Here is a 20,786-nt window from a genome sequence, read left to right on the forward strand (position 1 = left end):
CATCCCATCATTTCTTCCCATCCCTCCCCTGGAACTTCTGAGTCTCTTGTTAATTTAGCCAGGGTGAATTATCCTGCTTAGTTGGAACCCAGTTGGTTGCCAGTTGTGATCTCATGGCCTAGCTTTCTTCTCCTGCTTTTCTACTCCCTTTTTCTGCTCCTGACAGCCCTACTCCAGCTCTGTACCTGTGAATATCTCATAACAGGCTGCTTGGTGGCTTTTCCAATTTGTCCGATCCCCCTCAGTGCCTGTACCCAGCTGGGATTTTACTCACCTTGGTGCCCTTTGCCATTGGTGCTTCAGCTGGTTTGCAGCTGTGCATCCATATGAGCTGAGCCAGGAGGGGTCACTTTGAAGCCAGGCTCTCTAGGACACCGCAGTGAACGGTTTGGTGGTCACTCTCCAGCCAGCGTTGTGCTGTGATGCTGACAAATCTCTGCAGCCAGGCAGGGGATTGCCAGGATATGCTTGTGAGCTGGAGAGAAGAGCCCTGTGCCCCCTCTGCTAATGTCACCGTCCAACGTGGAGCTAGAGGGGCAGGGCTGGTGGCATCTCTGGGACAAGACACCAAAACCAGCACAGGGCAGTGGTGGTGGCTTTCTCGTGCTTTGAGCAAGTGGCTGCTCTTCTGCACAGCCCACCAGGATGGTATTTCTGGGCTTGTGCACGCAGACCCTGAGCATTGCCCAGTAGCAACCCTGTGCCAACCAGCCCTTCTGTGTGGTGTGCGGTGGTAGTGAAGTGTTTGGGGTGGTTGATGGGTGCTGGGTAAGAGATGTGGTTCAGGGACTGACAGCATGGGTAGATCTTCCTGTCTGTAATTGGTGCTTCCTTCTGCAGCTGATGGGGTTTTCTCTCCCCTGTTCCACAAAGCAGTTGTGTTTCACTGTCAAATTGTTGTTTCTAGACCATCCTGGTGATGCTCAATTTGCATTTATCCATTGTTAGCATGGTCTTCTCTGTGTTTCCCATGGAGCTGCTCTGTGCAGGAGGAGGATCTCCCCGTGCCCAAGCAATGATGCTGCAGTGACACTGACCTGAGCCCAGCTGTGGATCTTGTAGCAATTTGAGGAGGGCGCTGAAAGAAATAAAATACTTGACCAGCTAAATAGTAGAGCCCAAGCCTCCTCTCTTCCCTCTGTGTGGTTGCATCTAAATGCATCCAAGTCAGAGCGGAAAGAAAATAAGCAGGGGGTGTAACCAGCCCCTGATGGGTGCCCTGGGGGCTGAGGCCCATGGTAAGTGGAGGGTGGTGATTCAGCCCAATAAAGCTAATGGCACACAGCCAGGCGAAGGAAATTGTGGGATCATGATGCAGCAACTGTCCTGCAGCAGTTTGTTTCCGTCATTCAGATGTGACTTCATGTCCCCACCACCCCACCCTTTTGTTCTTTCCTGTACCTAAACATTCTCCCTGCTGTGGGGAAGGAGCTGAGACACCGTCTCCTCCGGAAGAGGAGTAGTCAGGGAGAAGGAGGTGCACCTAAATGGCATGAGAGTTGGGGAACAAGGAAGGGAGCTCTGAGACTGTGTGTGGTGGGACCACAGCTGCTGAAGCACTTGGGCTCTTCCAGCACCCTCCAAACTCAGCAGTCCCTGGACAGTGGTTCCCAGGGAAATCGTGTGGTGCAGAGGAGCCTGAGATAGCAGGCAAGGTTGGCCCCTCACTCCAGCAGGGCTGTGCTGTCACCCAGCTGGTGTACATCTAACCCAGCCTTTCTCTCCTTTTCCCAGGGAAGACGATGAAGCTGTAGAGATGCTTCCCTACGTGATTGCCACCCTGGGCTCTGCAGGGGCCACCTGCAAAGCCTCCACATGCAACAACAGCACCAAGGACTACTGCTACAGTGCCCGCATCCGCAGCACTGTGCTGCAGGGGCTGCCCTTTGGTGGGGTGCCCACTGTCCTAGCCCTCGACTTCATGTGCTTTCTTGTAAGTCTACCCACCATTGCTTCAACACCTTCTCCCCTAATTAGCTGTGAAGGGACAACTGTGGTCAGGTGGTTAGAGTTCAGGGCCCCAAATGCCATCCCTGACTTTGCTGCTGGCTGACTTTATGGCCCTGATCGTGTCCCTTAGCCAGTATTGACTTAACTCCAATACCAACACACTGAGCCCATGGAAGGATGTTGCAAATTTTCCTAAGGACATGGGTCGGGTTAGGTCAGTCCTGCATCCCAGAACTCCTGCTTATGGTGCCACATCCCTGCAGCTTTACCCACCCAAAGGCTTTCCTTGTTCATCCTTAGGAACCGCAGGGCCACAGATGATGTAGCCATAACCTTGCCTCCTTGGGACCTGGGGGCCTTTGATCCTGTGGCTAACTTAGCTACTGTGTGTTGCATCCTGGATCTCTGCATCCCACAGCCATTCAGTTCAGATAGTCCGATTGTAACAGCTCTAGGGAACTTCTGCTGTCCCATGGCCTCAGTGTGCTGTTAGCTGAGCAGTCCTGTCCCCTCCTACCACCCTGTTGCTGTAGCTCTGCATGCAGAGGACGAGGACAGAGCTGGACCATGCCTTATCTCGCAGCTCTCTCTTTTCTCTCTTCCAGGCACTGCTGTTTGTCTTTTCAATTTTGCGTAAAGTCGCCTGGGACTATGGACGCCTGGCCCTGGTGACTGATGCTGACAGGTAAGCGTGGGAGAGGAGCAGGGAAACAAGGCATGGGTGGTACCCTTCTTTGCTGTGAGCCAGAAGAGATAAATCCTCTTGCTTGTGCCAGAGGCAGCTGGAGAGGAGAGGCAGGCATGCCAGTTGTATTCCCTGAGCTCCAGGAACAGGAAAAATCCTCACTTACCAGCTTTTTTCTTACAGCATCCTCCTTCCAACACAGAGAGTGGTCCCTGCTGGCTCCATATCACTTATGGTCCCTACAGTGACAAAGGTGTGCAGGGGCCCTTACAGAGGAACAGCAGATGGAAGGGAGGGAGGAGAGAGGAAAAGAGGTCACAGGAAGGGTGAGGGCTGCCACACTGAAGGCTTTGTTAAGCCTCTGAAGGTGTCTTTGTGTCTCTGCTGGATGGAGTTCTCCTTGAGAGCACTTGAAAGCGGTAGGCTGCATTTCCAGGTGTAGTGCTGCTCGTTCACTGAGCTCTGCCAGGGAAGGCAGCAGGCAGGGGTGGCTGGGACACCGGGCTAGCAGTGCGAGCGTGCAGTGTAAGTGACTGCAGGAAGGGTGAAGCAGGGGCCTGCTTCACTGACAGTTAGGAGAGCACAAATGCCCAGGGTAAATGCAGAGTTCACCCCTGCTAGTTCATTCTCCCCAAGGGGAAAAGCACAGGCCACCTCTGCTTCTGGCTTGGCAAGGGGCGTGGAGGAAAACCAAACCAATTGCTGGTTCACTCCCTCCCCTGCCCTGTGCTGAAGCGGGCAAGAGGTGGAGAAGTGCCAAGTGTCCATTGGTGTTCCACTGTGAGTTTAGCTTGCATCCCAAATGCTGACAAGTCAATACGGGTATGGATCCTTCCTGCCCAATCCATTTGTGGGCTACAGCATCTGTTGGCAAAAGTCAGGGCCCATTGGGGATGGCAGCTCTGCAGCAGAGTGAGGTGCTATTCTCATTTTTGCTGTCAGCAGCAGGAAGGACAGTGATTATTTGCTTCCAGTGCAGAACAAGGAACTCTCCTTGATTAAGCTAGAGGGGTTGTGCAGGTAGTCTGCCTCTCTCCAGGGCTGGTTTGCTGTGCTCATGGTGCTTTGTCACATGCTGGAGGCAAAGTATGGCTTCTGAAAACCATAGGTGGTAGGTGCTTCTTCCCCTTAAGCAGCTCCATGAGCTCATTGTGCCCAAAGGCTTGGATGGGGCTGAGCTCCAGCCTCTTTGGTTCCTTTAGCGCTCTCAAGCTGCTCTTGAGCACTCCCTGCACAACAGTGGAACGAGTAAGAGTTGTTTTTTTTTCCAACACTGAACCAGGAACTCTCCTGGTTTAGATAAGTGGTCCTGGATAGTGTTTGATAAGCAGCTGTGTCCCTGTGGCTCATTTGCCCCTCTTTTCTTGGCCTGGCTGGGGAAAACAGCAACACAGGGGCCTTGGGGGAAAGTGAGGAGAAGGGAACAGCCAGATAAGACCTCACTGGGGAGAGGGTAGCAGCTCCTCAGGGTTAAGCTATCTGGACCCAGGCACTGGCTGGGAGCCACAGGGGCTGCACAGCTCTGTCCTTCAGTGGGGAGAGAGGGCTGGCCCTGCTTGGAGGTGATATTTGAGCACCTTGGGCGCAAGGGAGCGGGAGCAGTGGCTGTAGGCAGAAAGGCAGAGGAGTGCCAGCCATTTGGTGAGGGAGAGCTGGTAAAGTGTGGGGAGGGGGACAGCATGGCTGTGGTAAGGATGTGGATCACCAGGACTGGGATCCCAGGAGGAGTCCGTGCTGCTTGGCTCATCTGCAGGTTGGGATGAGTGTTTTGGGAGGGCAGAATGCAAGTGTGTTAGATGCCTAGGTGGGGAGGAGAGGCATGGAGGGGGGAGCTCAGATGGTAGCTGGACAGCCTCCACAGGCTGTCCTGCCTGGCCCCATCCTTCAGGAGCTCCTTGGGACACCCGTGGTATGGAGCCAAGTTACCTTCCCTGTAAAGCCAGCTTCCCTTTAGCTGACAACAAAAGCTCTGGGATGTTGTGGCTTGGAGCAGCACTGGGCTCTGGAAGGAAGGTCTTCTCCAGCCTGACCATTAGCAGGTTTCTCTTCTTCAGGATGGTGTGGAGGCCTGCGAGGTGCATAGCTCCCCATGACAGAGGAGACCCAGCGCCTGCTCCTGTGGTTGTAATCTCTCCTTTTCTGTTTCTGTGCCCCCAGGCGCCGGCGCTGGCAGACGGAGCGAGAGGAACGGGAATAGTATGTCGTTTTTCAGGGTCTTGTTTCTTTTCTCTTGCTCGTGTTCTCTCTCTTTCTCCTTTTCTCTTACAGTTTTCTGTCTTGCTTCTGAACTAATCTAAATGGCTGGGAGTTTGGGTTTGGATTTGTGCCTCTTGGTAGATTTGTGCTCTTTTCTTTCCCTCCCTTTTGTGTCAGCCACTACCACAGCTGGATGCTGATTTCCCCTAGTAGCCCTTAAATGCTCCCCGAGGGCAGCAGTGCTGAGGAGCTCCCAGTATCAGCCAAGGCAGAGGGTGCCATGTCACATACCCTGCTCTACCTGCTCGTATCCAGCTATCCTGCCTTATGATGGAGAAAAAAAACCTGGTTGCCTAAGCCCACAGCACACTGAGTCACCCAAGTTTAGGGGAACCTCCTTTATGTGATCCTTCTCGTGCTGCTCCCTCCCCTGCTCTTTCCCCTTTCTCGCTGCTTTTACGCCTAAGAGCATCCCCTGTGCCTTACTGACTGGCTGGGTGGTGTTCACTGCCGAGGAGACAATCAACCAGCAGTGCAGAGCCTGTGATGGTTGCTCCAGCCAGGCTAACACATGTCTGAGGCTGGAGCCTGTTACTAACATGAGAGGGTACAGGGATTGCTCCTATTTTTGTGGTTGCTCCTTTCCCCCAAAAGGAGCAGAGCAATTGGAGTTGTGAAAACAGAAATGGTGGTAGCTGTGGTACATGGCACTGAGAGTACCACTTGCTCATGCTTGAGTGTTTCACTGGTGGTTGGCCCTGCTTCAAGTGCGTCTGGCAACTTTTCACTGCTCACACCTTCCGGGGGGAGTAAGGCAGAGGTAGCAGAGCTGTCATGTCATTTTCAGGGGGCCACCTTAGTTATGCTCACGAGTGCTTGTCTCTCTCCAGGGGCCTGCTTCTTCCTGCTCCCTTTCTTCGTCTGGGCTTGCTGAAGCTCTCTGCTGACACCACTCCCGCCTCCCCCAAACCCCCTGCTTGGGACAGTGTTGGTAGTGAGAGACTTCCAAAAGCCTGTGGAGCTCAGTGAGGAAACCTTATCCTGGCTGTGTTCCTCCAAGGCTGGTGGCCCCTTCCCATCTCAACTGTTCTCTGTGCTGAGGCACAGTGGTAGGTTGGGGACACATGTATGCCACATGTATGCGTCACTCTTGGTGTGGGAGGATGTCCTCCTCTGACGTGTCCCTTTGCCTGACAACCAGAAAGTGCCCTTGTCCTGCCCCTTGCCAGCGCTTGCAGTAGCCATCAGCACTCTTAATTGGTGACTCAATCTGCACCAGCAGGTCACAGCAACCTACCCACACCTCTGTGTGTAAGGGTGGTGATCAGAACCCTGCAGGGCTTGCCACCCACACAGCCACCTCCTGCTTTGCACTGCAGCAAGGCCCTTCCACAGCATGCCTGACCTCCCCTCCCAGAGCCTGCCATCCCCTTGGCCTGAGGCTAGCCATGCCTTGGACCCCATCCTTCTCCCTCCCTGGCAGGGCCAGCACCAAACATGGGGCTGTGGGCATGGAGAAGGCCTCTTGGGTCTTGTCCTTAATCCTCTTGCTGTTTAGGGCAACCTTTCCTCCACCCACTTGCTTTGTTAGTGCTTGGCTTTAAAAAGCTTCCAGCTAGGTGCAGGTACCATTGGAGCTCCCACTTCAGCTCCCCATCTTTGGCAAGGTTTGGCCCCCTCTGTCTTCTCAGCTCTGCCAGTCATCCTGATTATTATCTCTGCATCCCAATGAATGGAGCTGTATTAGCCTGGTCATCTCATACCCTGGCACTCAGTTGTCCCCTTCAGTGCTGCTCTGCTCTGCCCTCTGCTTTTGCAGTACTGAGGAGCCAAAACCACAACCATATAATCGTGCTGGGTTCTCCTCAGGACTGCAGACAGCAGAAATTCACCCTCGCTCCCTGTGCCCAGTGGCAAAGCCTCTGGGATTTTGAAGGGCTGAAGGTCCAAGAGCTTGGTCGAAGCTTGCTCTGTCCCTCCAGCAGAGCAGGGTGTTAGGCTGCACGCCACTGTCTAATCTGTGCTCCTGTAGTTCCATGACCTTCAGCTAATCTCCTTTCCTCCCTCTCCTCATTGCTTCCAGCTAGGGACTCAGCAGGTGCTGCTCCTCTCTGAGGAAGGCCATGTGTCCCATCCTCGCTTTTCGCAGGGTCATGAGGGTCTTTGCTTGTTATCCTTCCCATAGTGTCATCTACCTTGTCTCTAGCACTTGTCTCTCAACTACTTCTCCAGGTTCTTGTCCATCTGATCCTCCTTGAACCTGTCCTGGTTATAGGGAGACCATGTTTTCATTATCTAGCTTTCTTTTTTTTTTTCCTTTGCTTCTAGCCTTCAGATCAGCCTTTTCTCTTCTTGCACCTCCAAGGTCCTGACCTGCTGTTGTAACCTCACAAGTGCTATTTAATTTAGGTCTCTGGACCACCTTCTTGTCTCCTTTGCCAGCTGTCCTCTGCCTCCATTTGTAGTGGGGGCTGTTGTCTGCCTCGGGTGCTCCTGCTGCAGGTTCTTCATCTAGGTCCCTGGCTGTACATGGAGTTAAGCAGTCTGGGATATTCGCCTCTCCTGCTTTCCTGTCCTTTAGCCTGCAGTCATTCACGTCTAGCTGCCTGCCCCACTCCTGCTGGAGGGGTTTCCAGGCAGGAGGCTCAGCTGAGGCTGTGGAGCAGGCTGGGCTGAGCCTGCCTCCATGCAGCACTGCTGCTGGGGCTCAGCTGCATTGCTTCTCCTGGGTTTCCCTGCACTAAGGGACTGCTGTAGCAGGAATATGGCCCACCAGACTTCCAGGAGCTGCTGCCAGTGCCTCTCCAGAGCACTGGGGCTGCTGCCTCCTGGCCACACTGGAGCCAGAGGGGCTGTGGCACCCTCTGGTTCCCACCTCCTCTCCTCTGTCTAAACCTTGTGCTGGACAGACCTCATTTCTTCTCCGTGGCAGCGGCTGCCAGCCCCTCCTCACAGGGGATGCTGCATAACGTGAGTGCCTCTCAGAAAGTGCTGTGTGAGTAGCATCCATGGTCGAGCATGTGATGGTTGCCAGGCTCAGGGTGCTGTCTGAGGTCTTTGCTTACTACTACTCTCTGATCTCACCTCTCTCCATCTCACCTGGGGCAAACTGACCTGAATTAACCTCTTGTCTTCCGGGTGCTCTTGATTCCTGGCCAGGCTGCCTACTTGCATCTTCTAACTTTCTCCCTCGCCTCCCATTTGTCATTTTAGCGTAGCCTCCGCCCTGCACTCTGACAACCATGACCGCTACGAGCGCCTCACCTCCGTCTCCAGCTCCGTGGACTTTGACCAGAGGGACAACGTGAGTAGCAGCAAGAGTCTTGCCTTTGAGTGGCTGGGAGCCCACAGCCTGTCTGAACCAAGGGCTCTTCAGAAGAAACACTGTTTGCCCATCTTTGGGCCTTAGATCTCACACGTTGTAGTGTGTGAGTGTGGTATAGAGCTCAAAGAAACATAACTACATGGCTTCTAGACATGTGATTAAATTAGTAGGCCATACATCCCTGTAGCCTAATGGACATCTGTCCAACCTGTCATCTCAGCATTACAAACAATAGCTGCCAGCTCCTCCTCACACCGCTGTCTACCACTACTGCTCTCTTCCTCTCTAAAGGGGAGGCACAGTTCAGTAGGATAACAGGGTATGATGGATGGGTGGTGAAGCTCCCAGGAAATATTCCTCCCCAAGACATCCTTTGAGGAAGCACTGACTTGGCCCAGCCTGCCTTCCCAATCCCTGCAGCACTCCTCTTGTCCAGGATGATGGCTGAAGTTCCCATATGGTGAATTGGGTGTCCCTAGGCTGTTTGGGTGTTGCCCCTTCAATGCTAGCCAGGATCCCATGGGTTGCCTGGGAGGTTGAGCTACCTGTTGGTAGGGGATAGCCACATGGCAGAATCCAACCTGTGTTGTGCCCCATGGAGTAGCACTGTCATCTCCTTCACCTTGGCCCATCCGTGGCTCTGCATGTCTGGGTGCTCATGATCTGTGCCTGAGCCAAGTCTCTGGAGGTTCAAGGATCCTTGAGCCTTTGAAGGAGAGGGCACGGATATAAGGGAACACAGAGTGATGTAAGGCTCTCCTGTCTTCTTTCTGCACAGGGTTTCTGCTCCTGGCTGACAGCCATCTTCAGGATAAAGTAAGTGCCCCTGGACCTGCACAAGGGACACACATGGGGAAGAAGGAGAGGCCGTGCAGGGCGTTGGGACACCCAGCACAGTACAGCTGTGTGAAGTCTCTGCCCTAGCTGCAGCCCCTTCTCTGAAGAGCACAAGTGTGTCCTCTGGAGAGGACAAGCAAAAATGGGACTAGATGAGGAGCCCTAAAGCCAAAACTAAGGTCGCACAGTGAGTCTGTGACAGAAGAGGGTACCTAACCTAGGTCTCTCCTGCCTCAGTCCCACCTCAGAAACACTGTCCACTGCTCTGCAGAGATGCTCCTCTCCCTGAGACCCCTGCTGGGGGCACTGCTGTCTGAGGAATGGCTGAGGGGGGACTGGAAGAGACACCCCCAGCCCGTTAATGCTCAGGAGTAGTCTCCTAAGCTCTTCTTGGCTTCAGAGTTCTGTGGGAGAGTGTCAGCCATCCTGTGTCTGAGCAGGGGAGGCAAGACCTACCAGAAGGCTGTGAAGTAGGGTTTGCATGTGTCCAGCTGCCTGTCCTGGGGGGCAGGGGCATGGGGAGTAGGGCTGCAGTAAGCACTGCACAGGCAGGTTTCTGCCCAGGCTTGTTTTAAGGCTGGGTGCTGAGCTCCCTGCCCCAGGGCCTGGCCATAGCTCTGTAGGGCAGAACCAGGGGTGCTGTAGGGGCTCAAACTGGGAGGGCAGCCGTGACCCTGTGCTTTTCTCCAGCACTCGAGGGAATGTAGAAGGTTGCCTGACAACCTTTCTCTCCCTGGCAGGGATGACGAGATCCGGGACAAGTGTGGGGGTGATGCAGTGCACTACCTGTCCTTCCAGAGGCACATCATTGGGCTGCTGGTGGCCGTGGGCGTGCTCTCCGTGGGCATCGTGTTACCTGTCAACTTCTCAGGGGACCTGCTAGGTGAGAGCAGAGAGCCTCTGGCTGGGCAGGCAGGGGTGGGGCAAGCTGCTTTCAACACCATGTCTCAGACCACTGAGGAGCAGTGGAGGACAAGACTAACACAAACTGTATGTCCCACTTTGAGTGTGGTGCATCCAGAGGGTCCTGGGCAGCTTGGGTTTTGCGGTGTTCCTGCTGTAGCCCACCCCAGTGGTGCTCTCTGCCATCCAGTGTAACTGATCGTGCTTACGTCTGCCTCTTTCTCCCTAGAAAACAACGCCTACAGCTTTGGGAGGACGACAATCGCTAATCTGAATTCTGGGTAGGTGTAGGCAAGGGTGGGATGGATAATCAAAGCCCTCAGGGGGTATTTTGTAAATGTCTACTTACTGCAGAGCCTCACCTTCTTGAAGGTTGCATTTCTGCTCTTGCTGTAAGGCTACTGTCCTTGCTGCAATTTCCAGGCTGAGCTCCTGAAATTTGGTTGTAGGGCATGAGTGCCATGCTGGTTACACCACTTGTGGCCCCAGCACCTTCAGGGCTTGACTAGCCATACAAAATCTTGTAGTGCAACCTTGCATTGACCTTTGTGGTCTCCCTTATAACAGGAATAACCTGCTGTGGCTGCACACGTCTTTCGCCTTCCTGTACCTGCTGCTGACGGTGTACAGCATGCGCCGGCACACCTCCAAGATGCGCTACAAAGAGGATGACTTGGTGAGCAGGATCTGGCCGCTCTCCCAGGCACATTTTCCCATGCCCCTCTGACAAGTCAAGTGGCCTTGGAGAGAGTGCTGAGCACCCCACTTCCCACAGCAATCTGGGGCTGTCTTCTTTTGGCTGTTCTCTTATTCTGCCTGGCCAAAGGCAGATCTCCAGAGCAGCAGCCCTGGCTGCCTGTGGGGAAACAGGAGAGGTCTTGAACATGTACAGGAGAGGCCTTGAACATGTGCAGAAGACCCCATGCCTTCCTCAGGGCTTGCTCCAGCTGCTGCTGTACTTCTTAAGGGTACCCCCCTATTTCTGTTCAGGCAGCTGCAGTGTAAGCCCCTAGCCTGTCAGTCTGCAGTGCACCAGGGTGCCAACAGCTAGTGGAAGCATAGGAGAGGGGGAGCCCTGGGTGCTAGAAGTGATGGAGCTGACCTTTCCCATCGCTGACTCAGGCCTTGGGGGGTTTTGCTGCAGTCTGGTCTTTCACATCATCCACACCTACCTGCCCTCCCCTGTTTTTCTTCTTTCCTTCTAGGTTAAGCGAACTCTCTTCATCAATGGCATCTCAAAATATGCTGAGCCAGAGAAGATCAAGAAGCATTTTGAGTGAGTCTCACTGTGTCCCTAATCAAAGACTGCTCTGTAACGGGGATGTTTTTATTGGGGTAGCGCTAGTGTAACCTGGAATGGCAATAATACATTAGAGAGCAGAAAGCTAGTCAAAAGTCCATGAAGACTTTTATTTTGGGCATCTCACTGTTATTTCTTTGCACAAATTTGTATCTGAATGCGCAGTGTCCTTGGTTTTGTGCCTTGGGATATGCCCAGCTATCTATTGCAGAGCCATAGCGGGTCAGCATGGTAAGAAGTGGACAAGGTATATCCTGAGATGTACTCAGGTTCAGAGATGAAATGCCATCAGGAGGTGCTCAAGGAGTGACTATGGGATGTGCTGCTGCTGCTTCTGCCCTGATCACAGTCCCTGTAGAAAAGCATATTTTTATTTTTAACGAAAAAATTAAATTAATTTTCCATCAGGACCTCAGTGAACACATGGTCAGGGCCATGTTTAGAAACACCATAGGGAGAGGAAAACTGTTTTGTACCCTTTGGGAATCCTTCTGCCTCTTCCCAACCCCTAGCCCTGTAGGCCACGAAGACAGAGGAGGGGTGTGGGGTCAGAGGTGTGCCTTGCTGCCACAAGGTGAAAGCCCAAAGAGGCTTCTCATGCCAGAGCCTGGAGGATGTAGCATTTGCCCCATCAGTTCCTTCCACTGTAAGGAACAGAGCCTGCAGGCTCCTCTGCTGCCTGCCCCAAGCAAGCTTTTGCTATGCATCATGGTGCTCAGCCTAGAGCAAGAGAGAAGTCCTGGATGCGTGGGGTTTGCTTGAGGGTGCAGCCTTAGGTGCTGGGTGTGATGAGCTGGTGCTTCCTGTCCACAGGGAGGCCTACGCCAACTGCACCGTCCTGGAGGCACGTCCCTGCTATGACGTGGCACGGCTGATGTTCCTCGATGCAGAGAGGTAACCCCTGGTTTGGGAGAGAGGGGAGGGTGGGCAGGGGCTGTGGGCTTCCCTTTAAGTCTTGGTATCACAAGAGCTTTTCTGAGCCTCCTTCTTTCCTCCCTTCTCTTCCGCTGTCCTGTTTCAGGAAGAAAGCTGAGCGTGGGCGAATCTACTTCACCAACCTGCAGAGCAAGGACAACACACCATCCATGATCAACCCCAAGCCCTGTGGCCACCTGTGCTGCTGTGTCATCAGGGGCTGTGAGGAGGTGGGGGGAGAGCTGGAGGTGTTGGGTGGTGGGGCAGGTGGGGGCTTGGGTCCCCAGGTTTCTGCTCTAACCCCTGGCCCTCTGCCCAGGTGGAAGCCATCGAGTACTATACCAAGCTGGAGGAGAAGCTCAAAGATGACTACAAGCGGGAGAAGGAGAAGGTGAATGAAAAGCCTCTGGGAATGGCCTTTGTCACCTTCCACAATGAGACCATCACAGCCATGTGAGTGCAAAGGGTCCTGTCCTCCCCAGGAAGGTGACCTGTCCCAGCTCTTGCCTTAAATCGGAGGAATGCCAGCACTAAGGCATCCCCCTCAGCTTGTCCCTGCCAGCCCTCTGTGTCAGCATCTCCCTCTTTCTCTTCTTCTCCAGAATCCTCAAAGATTTCAATGCTTGTAAGTGCCAGGGCTGTGCATGCCGTGGGGAGCCCAGGGCTTCCTCCTGCAGCGAGTCCCTCCACGTCTCCAACTGGACCGTCAGCTATGCCCCTGACCCACAGAACATCTACTGGTGAGCAGCAGCATGGGGCTCAGTGGGCCCTGCTGATGGGAAAGGGGTGCACCCTCCCTGTCTCCCTACCCATCTGCTCCTCTGGTAGCTGAATGAATTGTTCTTGCTGAAGTCTTGCTGTTCATGCCTGGCTGAGCTAGAGTTCTGATCTGACTTGGAGAGGGGAAGCCTTGGGCTGGTGCCCCAAGTGCTGTTGACACTGTCTGGGCCATGGTGTGAATGTGAGGCTCTGGACCTGCCCTTCTCCCCCATGCAGCTATCCTGATGCCCTCCTTCCCTTCTCCCAGGGAACACCTCTCCATCCGAGGATTCATCTGGTGGATTCGCTGCCTCGTGATTAATGTGGTCCTCTTCATCCTCCTCTTCTTCCTCACCACCCCTGCTATCATCATCACCACTATGGACAAGTTCAATGTCACCAAGCCTGTGGAATACCTCAATGTAAGGCCTTCAGAGATGGGTGCAGGATGGGTAGCATGGGAATCACCTCAAGGGAGTGGGTAGGGAGAAAGATGGTCAGCATTCCCTAGGTCCTGCCAGCCTGAGCACGGGGGAGGTGCTGAGCCTGGCCAGGGTGCAGTGGCAGCTGTGGTGCTGTGGACTCGGCATCAGCAAAGGCAGCTGTACCTGCACCATGTAACACGTGGTCTCTTCTCTGCCTCACTGCAGAACCCCATCATCACCCAGTTCTTCCCCACCCTGTTGCTGTGGTGCTTCTCTGCTCTGCTGCCCACCATTGTGTATTACTCTGCCTTCTTCGAAGCACACTGGACCAGGTAAGGACAGCCAGCGCCTGTTCTTAGTCATACCAGCATCCTGCCTGACCGCTTAGATGCTCCTCGCTGATGTAAAGCTGCTGGCTGGATCCTTCTGCTTGAACTTCCATCTCCTACTCCGAGTGTGGTGCTACATTCCACCTCTTGGACACCTGAGATCTGCCGTGGACAACTGTTCTTACCTGTTGTGTGGCATGGTTGTATGAGCAGAGCTTGATGTGTGTCTACAAGAAGAGAGCTGGGAGGAGTTGGGGCTGACCACTGTGAGAAATGCTAGTAGTAAGGGAAGTCTTGGCTCAGGTTAGCAGGCAGGGGTGGTGTGCCTGTACCCATGTGTAAGTCATAGCTTTTCTAAGGGAAAATGGCTGTAGCTGCTGTGGCTTCTGGACACGGGGAAGATATCTGAAGTGCAGAACACTAGAAATCTGCTGCTTGTGAGGCTCATTCCCCACAGGATGCGTGATGTGAGCTTTGTTTTCTGCTCTACATTGCAAAGACTGGTGGGGAGGATGTTGCCAGCTCTGAGGATTGCAGGTCAAAAGAGATGATTGCACAGAGTCCTCTAAAGATACAAGGGCTGGGAGGGCCTGTGAGGCAAGGGGGAATGAACTATGACTTGAGAACAGACCTCAGACATCCTGGAGGGAAAGGGGGCATATTCGTGTACCAGTAGTGGACAGGCTGGTATTCAGAATTAGACACTGGCAAGGGAAGCACTTTCTGATGGGAAAGCAATGGGGGCACCACTCCTGGGGCTGGCAGGGCAACAGTGAAAGGTTACCAGCATCCTCTCTGCCCTCAGGTCTGGAGAGAACAGGACAACCATGCACAAGTGTTACACCTTCCTCATCTTTATGGTCTTGCTGCTGCCATCGCTGGGCCTGAGCAGGTAGGGGTGGTGGGAAGGGAAAGCAAATACAGAGACCTGGAGCATGGGAGGGTTGAGATGCACCCCTGGTTGTTCTCCTGCACTGTGTCCCTTCCCCACTGCACAAGTGCCCTGGCCTCCATCCCGTTAGGGAGGTGATGTTTAGTTCTGGCTGGGGGGCCAGGCCAGACCATACGTGGCTGGGTCTCTAGGAGCTTGTTGAATCGGTCTGCAGATGCATTGGTGTGCCGCGGTGCTACAAATAATGCAGCAAAAACTGGCACAGCTGGTGGGCACACGTGAAAAGTCTGCTTGAGGTCTGCTGGTGAAGGAGGCACTCCCACCTCTGTGCTCAGTGTGCACTTCAAATTTTGCACAAACCTAGTGAATTCCCCATTTGAGCCAGAACTGAGTGGGTTGCACTGCTTGGCTGGGTGGGGTAATTACACGTAGGCTACAGCAATGCTCTTCTGTTCAGATGTGAGTCCCAAACCTTCCAGCAGGGGTTATAGAAGTACCCTGTGGCCAACAGCACTGCATTGGCTACCAGCCATTGGCATGGGCTCCCAGCACTGAACAGTGGGCAAGCAGGGAAACAGTGTGAGGAAGGAAAAACTGGAGGGTGGGAGGGGGTCCTCACTGTGGTGAAAAATTACTTACACATTGTAGGGTGGGGGATCTACACCCCTCTAAATTCAGGATTAGGGATACAGCCCCCCAGTGGCAAAGTGAGGCAGGTCCTGAATATAGACAAGCCCTGTGTTAGAGGCAAAAGGATGAGTGACTACAGGAATGTTTCCCAGCCAGATTAAAAACACCTTGTTGCATATAACCCATGACCTAGGCAGGTGAATGCTCTCAGCAGCTTTGCATTTTGGCCAGACACTGTTAAACAGACCATGCTTCCTTCTGAGGACTCAGACCCTCTGCTGTTGCCTCTGGAGCTCTGTACTCCACCTGCACCTGAGGTGCCAGAGGATTGGATGCTTTTGTATAAAAATAAAAAATAAATTTAAAAAAAAAATCAGAATTGAGGAAAATGGGATTTGTTGCTCCTAAGGGATTTTTTTTTTTTTTCCCCCAGCCTCTGTGTTGGTGAGTACCTTGTACCTAACCAGTACCTGTTCCTTGTGTGGATGTTGTGCCCAAACAGAGGAGAGGGGAAAAGGGGAAAACTTTGGTGATAAGATCAGGGCAAAGGGAGAACACCACACATGAGTGGGAAGCTTTACATCCCTTTAATTGCTAGTGACACATCCCAAAAGGGAACAAAACAGTCTATGGTCAGAGCTTTGGGTCCTTCTAGAGCAGCTTCCACATATTTGCATGTGCACATCTGTCTTGTCACTGCTTCTGACTGTTCCCCTTTTCTTCTTGCCCCCCTCCCCCACAGCTTGGATGTGTTTTTCCGCTGGTTGTTTGACAAAAAATTCCTCGCCGAAGCTGCCGTGCGATTTGAGTAAGTGGAGCTGGGCAAAGGGCCCTTCTTTGCAATGGGGGGGGAAGCTCTTGTTGGCATCCAGGGGTACTGGGGGCTCCTGGCTGCTGCCCTGCAAGGGAGGAGCACGTCCTGCAGCCTGTTCTTGCTGCACCTCCCCAGGTGTGTGTTCCTGCCGGACAACGGGGCCTTCTTTGTCAACTATGTCATTGCTTCTGCCTTCATCGGGAACGCCATGGACCTGCTGCGCATCCCCGGCTTGCTCATGTACATGATACGCCTCTGCCTGGCCCGCTCGGCCGCTGAGCGGAGGAACGTCAAACGAGTACGTAGTGGGGCTCAGGAGGTGGGTTGTGGCCTCCACCTGGAGCTGGGAGTGCTGTGGTGGGGCCCCGACGGGGCTTGCCTGATGCTGTGTCTGCAGCTGGGTGTTTTCCACACCCCTGCTCAGCTCCCAGGGTCGTACTGATGGGTTTCTGGTCCCTCTTGCAGCACCAAGCCTACGAGTTCCAGTTTGGGGCTGCTTACGCCTGGATGATGTGCGTCTTCACAGTGGTCATGACATACAGCATCACCTGCCCCATCATCGTCCCTTTTGGTAAGTGATACCCCTCTGCCTCCCTGTGTCAGGGGCTGGGGAGGGCTCAAGGCAGGGAGGCGACAAGGGTGGGGGGGAGGAGATATTCCCTATCAGTCAGAGGCACTGGGAAAAAGACTGATTCTCCACTCTGCTGGCATCCCTCCCTTTCTCCCAGGGCTTATGTACATGCTGCTGAAGCACCTGGTGGACCGATACAACCTGTATTATGCTTACCTGCCTGCCAAGCTGGACAAGAAGATCCATTCAGGGGCTGTGAACCAGGTGGTGGCAGCACCCATCCTCTGCCTTTTCTGGCTTCTTTTCTTCTCCACTATGCGCACAGGTGAGCACTGAGCTGGGTTGCCAGCCCCTGGCCTCCTACAGAGCCGCTTTCCTGGCCAGGCTGTGGTCCTGGCAACCCCCAGCCACAGAGCACAATCAGGGTCCTTCTGACACCACCACTTTGGTTTTCCTTTGCCCCAGGGTTCCTGGCCCCCACTTCTATGTTCACCTTTGTAGTCCTCGTGATCACCATTGTGATCTGCCTGTGTCATGTCTGCTTTGGGCACTTCAAATACCTCAGCGCTCACAACTACAAGGTGAGGTGGAGTACTGGGTGGGGATGTTGAGACCCTTCTTGGGAGCATAGCTCAGCAGTGAAACAGTGGGGGCTGTGGGGCGGCCCCAGATAGCTCCCCAGCAGAGCCTCTCAACCCTGGCTTTACGGAGAGGACAGTCCCAAGGCTGTCCTTGCTGCTTGTATGCTGCTCCTGTGGTGGGACAGCAAAAGTGTTGCTCCAGCAGTTTCTCAGTTTCTCCTTTCCTCTCCAGATTGACCACACGGAGGTGGACACCACAGACAACAGGCAGAATGGGAGACCTGCCACCAGTCTGCCAACTCCCAAATCAGCTGTGAGTCCTTGTCCCCACCTCTGCGCCCTGGTGTGCTCCTTACTGTGGTTTGAGAAGGGGGAGGTAACTCCTTGTCCGAGTACCTTGCTCCTCACCTCTCTCGGGCAGCACCCTGAGTCTCCTAGTGAGGGTGGGAGGCTCGTGTTGGGCACTCTGCCCCTCACCTGAGCCAGGTGATGAAGTGTGACCCTCACACATACACACGCATGCACAACTTCCTGCTGCTCTCAGATGCTGTGCATTTACTTTCTGCCTCTCTCTTGGCTGGGACAGTGAATCCAGCCAGGTCAGTCTCCCTTCTTAATTCTGCATCTTTGCACGCTTGCCCCTCAGTAAAGGCTGTCACCAACCAGGCTGGTCCTAGTGCCAACACAAAGGAGTCTCCATGGGCATTGCCTTGAAGGCCATGAAAGTGCTTTGGGGACTCTTGGCTCCCCTGCCCAACTCTCTGAGATCCCAGAGTCAGTTTTCTGTACTTCTCCTTGGCTCACTGGCTCATTCCAGCTGCTTCCTTCCACCATGAGATTTTTCTAGTTGGGATCTGTGCAGAGCTGCTCAGGGGGTACACACAGAGATCAGGTAAAGCAGAGCCTCCTGCTTCCTCAGGAGAGCAGAGCTGGGGTGTGCACGTGTAATCCAGGCTCCTTCCCAGTCTCCATGTAACTAAGGGCAGCGGCATCTCTCCAAAAGGAAGTTCCCCATAGGATGCAGACACAGTCCCAGGCAGACGCGTCCACTGGCAAAAAAGTGAGCACAGTCTTCCCGTCCACGTGGGCTCCAAAGAGCTGAGAAGCGGCCCCATGCTCTTGCAGCCCTGGCCCCCTGGATGTGCTGTGGGATTAGGCACTTCCACTGTTACAGGGCCAAGCCAGCCCCACTCTTGCCCCCTCTTCTAGTACCTCCCATGGAGTCTGGACCCTTCCTTGCCCTCCCCACATATCCCTACGCTCAAACTCTTGCATGGTGCTTTTGCATTTTGTGCTCTGCTGCCATGAGAAGCCCCCTGGGCTCACGTGTGTTTCTGCTCTCTCCCTGCCCCATGCTTGGCCCCGGCAGAAGTACATCGCCCAAGTGCTGCAGGACTCCTCACCAGAGGGTGAAGCCACCGAGTCGGAGGAGCAGGGGTCGCAGGATGAGGAGCTCATCAACGCAGACGGCATGAACGACACGGATTTCCAGTCGTGTGAGGACAGCCTCATAGAGAATGAGATCCACCAGTAGGGACCTCGGAAGGCGGGAGGGGAAGGAGGCCCAGGAGCGGGGCAGGCTGTGTGCACGGAGACCTAGGGAGAGGCACCCCAGGGTGCTGGCCGCTGCCCTCGCCTGCCCGCCCTCCGGGGCCGCTGCCTTCAGTGAGGGCAGGGGCCCTGCCCTGAGCTCTCCCTTTCCCTGCCCCTCCACCCCTGCACCAGCCCAGCAACTCGGCGGGCATGCTCTTTACTAGCTACCTTCTTTAATGCAGTCCCCAAAGCCTCAGGGGCTGGGGAGGAGGGGAACTGTGACCCCCGTGGTGCTGCTCTGGAGCTGCAGGGAAGAGGAAGTCTGGGTGCTTTGTGGAAAGGGGTACAAGGGGAATCTTTGGGGTCCTCTCAGCAGGGCCCTCTGTCCCCTGTCCTCCTGGTGAGAAACACTATTTATTAGATTTACAGGAAGGTGATAAAATACTTCAGTCAGTGTATTGGAAGCCCCACCTAGCGAGGAGGATGGCTTTTGTTGCACCTTCTCCCCGTGCCCTTTCTCCACCCCTTGCAGCACCCACTTGGTGTGACCTGCCAGGAGCTGGACCAGGTGTGTGGAGTGGTGACAAAGACTTCCCCCTGCCCCAGGGAAGGTGACAGCCTCAGGGATGGCATCACCCTGGGGAAGGGGCATAAGGGGTTGGTGTGAGCTGGGCAGCCCCTCGCAGGGTGAGGGGTGCTGAGGGCACTTCTCGTGGGCAGAAGGAGGCGCAGGCAGCCTCTCCCCCAGGTCCTGTCCTCTCCTCCCCCAGGGGCACAGGCAGGGGATTGCAGCATCATTTTAAGTGGCGGATTTTTGCACATTTTACTCCCCTTTCAAACAAAAATCAACCTCATCCCTGTGTGGTACCACGGCCCCCTTTGCTGCCTTGTGTCTGCACAGCAGGGTCAGGCTCAGGGGCAGCAGGGCTGTGCTTGGGGGTCTCCTGGGTGCTAGGGAGAGGGGAGAAAGGGTCCTGGATTACAGGCCCTCAGCACCCTCCGGGGTTGGTGCTGCCTGGTTGCGATGGAGCCCCATGGGCTGCCTTCCCTGAGCTGCTGCAGGGTCTTCCCCCAGCTCAGGGGGGTCAGAGAGAGAGGGAGGGAGTCCTGAGAGAGCAGCCCCTGGGAGCCCTCTCCAACCAAGCCCACCATCTTGGTGAGCACAAAAGCCTCTTGGGGGTGTGCTGGCTTTCTTTACCTCCTCTGACTGGGTGTGGGCTCCCCCATTATCACCCAGCCTGAGACAGGGGGGCTGTTCCTCCCCTACCTCTACCCTTGCCCCCTCCCTGGTGACAGCTGTATTCCAGAGGCAGGGAGGGTACAGGATGGATGGGAGAGGTGGACTGGAGCCCCTGTTATCTGCAGGGAGGTCTGACCCTGTTGTGAGGAGGTTTCTGGTCAGGATCAGTTGCCCTCAATTGCTTTCTCCCTCCCCTTGTGTAAAGTATAATGGAAAATAATAAATTTCCCTGCTATTGAGCTATATTTATTTCCCTCAACCCCCTGCCCACTATCCTGTTTGGTGCTCATTGCAGACACTACCACCCTCCCTTTGCCTCTCATCTGTAGGTGCTGCTCTGGCTCACGGGGGCTGTGCCCTCCAGGGTCTGATGGGGACAGGTGGAAGGGGACAGTCTTTTACCTTTTCAACCACCCATGTTGGCCTTGGAGCTCCAAGCACTTTAATAAACCTGAACAAGTGAAGTGTCAGCCCTGCCCAGCTCCGCTCTCGGGAAAAAAAAAGGGGTCACATCCCATGACTTTTCTCTCTCTGGCCTCCCTTGAGAGGGAGGGAGCCAGAGACACAGAGCAGGTGGGGGGCTGCTCTGGGGAGGATGTAGCTGACTTTCCTGTACACCTCTCTAGGAATCCTAGGCATGGAGGAAAGGGGGGACAGAGGGGAAGAGATGTGGGTCTTTGATGCATGGGGAGGGCAGGCCTTCCTGGCTCCCAGGGTTCAACTGGGGCTGGAGCACATGTGGGTGTGGATGGGCACAGTGAGTGTCACCCATCTCCTCCAGGGATGGGCTAGAAATGAAATGAGCATGTGAGCTGAGAGCTCCCAGGTTGGGGTGGGGAGGATGTTGATCCTGCTCCCCTACTCTTGCACCCACCTACCCCGCTTGCCCCCAGTCCAGCAG

The 20,786-nt window shown here is 54.6% G+C and overlaps 1 protein-coding gene across 1 annotated transcript; it reads left to right on the forward strand.

Annotated features, from left to right (window-relative positions):
• The first annotated feature begins 1,741 nt into the window (after nucleotides 1-1,741).
• Nucleotides 1,742-18,646, forward strand: TMEM63B (transmembrane protein 63B). The gene is made up of 23 exons (XM_010170486.2): nucleotides 1,742-1,933; nucleotides 2,556-2,635; nucleotides 4,793-4,831; nucleotides 8,045-8,135; nucleotides 8,935-8,972; nucleotides 9,734-9,876; nucleotides 10,126-10,177; nucleotides 10,464-10,572; nucleotides 11,102-11,172; nucleotides 12,010-12,090; nucleotides 12,218-12,341; nucleotides 12,431-12,564; nucleotides 12,714-12,851; nucleotides 13,139-13,292; nucleotides 13,521-13,627; nucleotides 14,430-14,516; nucleotides 15,889-15,954; nucleotides 16,096-16,258; nucleotides 16,426-16,531; nucleotides 16,689-16,856; nucleotides 16,997-17,112; nucleotides 17,345-17,425; nucleotides 18,482-18,646. Exons 1-23 carry the CDS (start codon nucleotides 1,757-1,759, stop codon nucleotides 18,644-18,646), a joined length of 2,490 nt encoding a protein of 829 aa, XP_010168788.1. The 5' UTR covers nucleotides 1,742-1,756.
• The last annotated feature ends 2,140 nt before the right edge of the window (nucleotides 18,647-20,786 follow it).

Source organism: Antrostomus carolinensis, unplaced genomic scaffold (genome assembly GCF_000700745.2).
Source record: "Antrostomus carolinensis isolate BGI_N321 unplaced genomic scaffold, ASM70074v2 scaffold32066, whole genome shotgun sequence".
Lineage (NCBI taxonomy): Eukaryota > Metazoa > Chordata > Aves > Caprimulgiformes > Caprimulgidae > Antrostomus > Antrostomus carolinensis.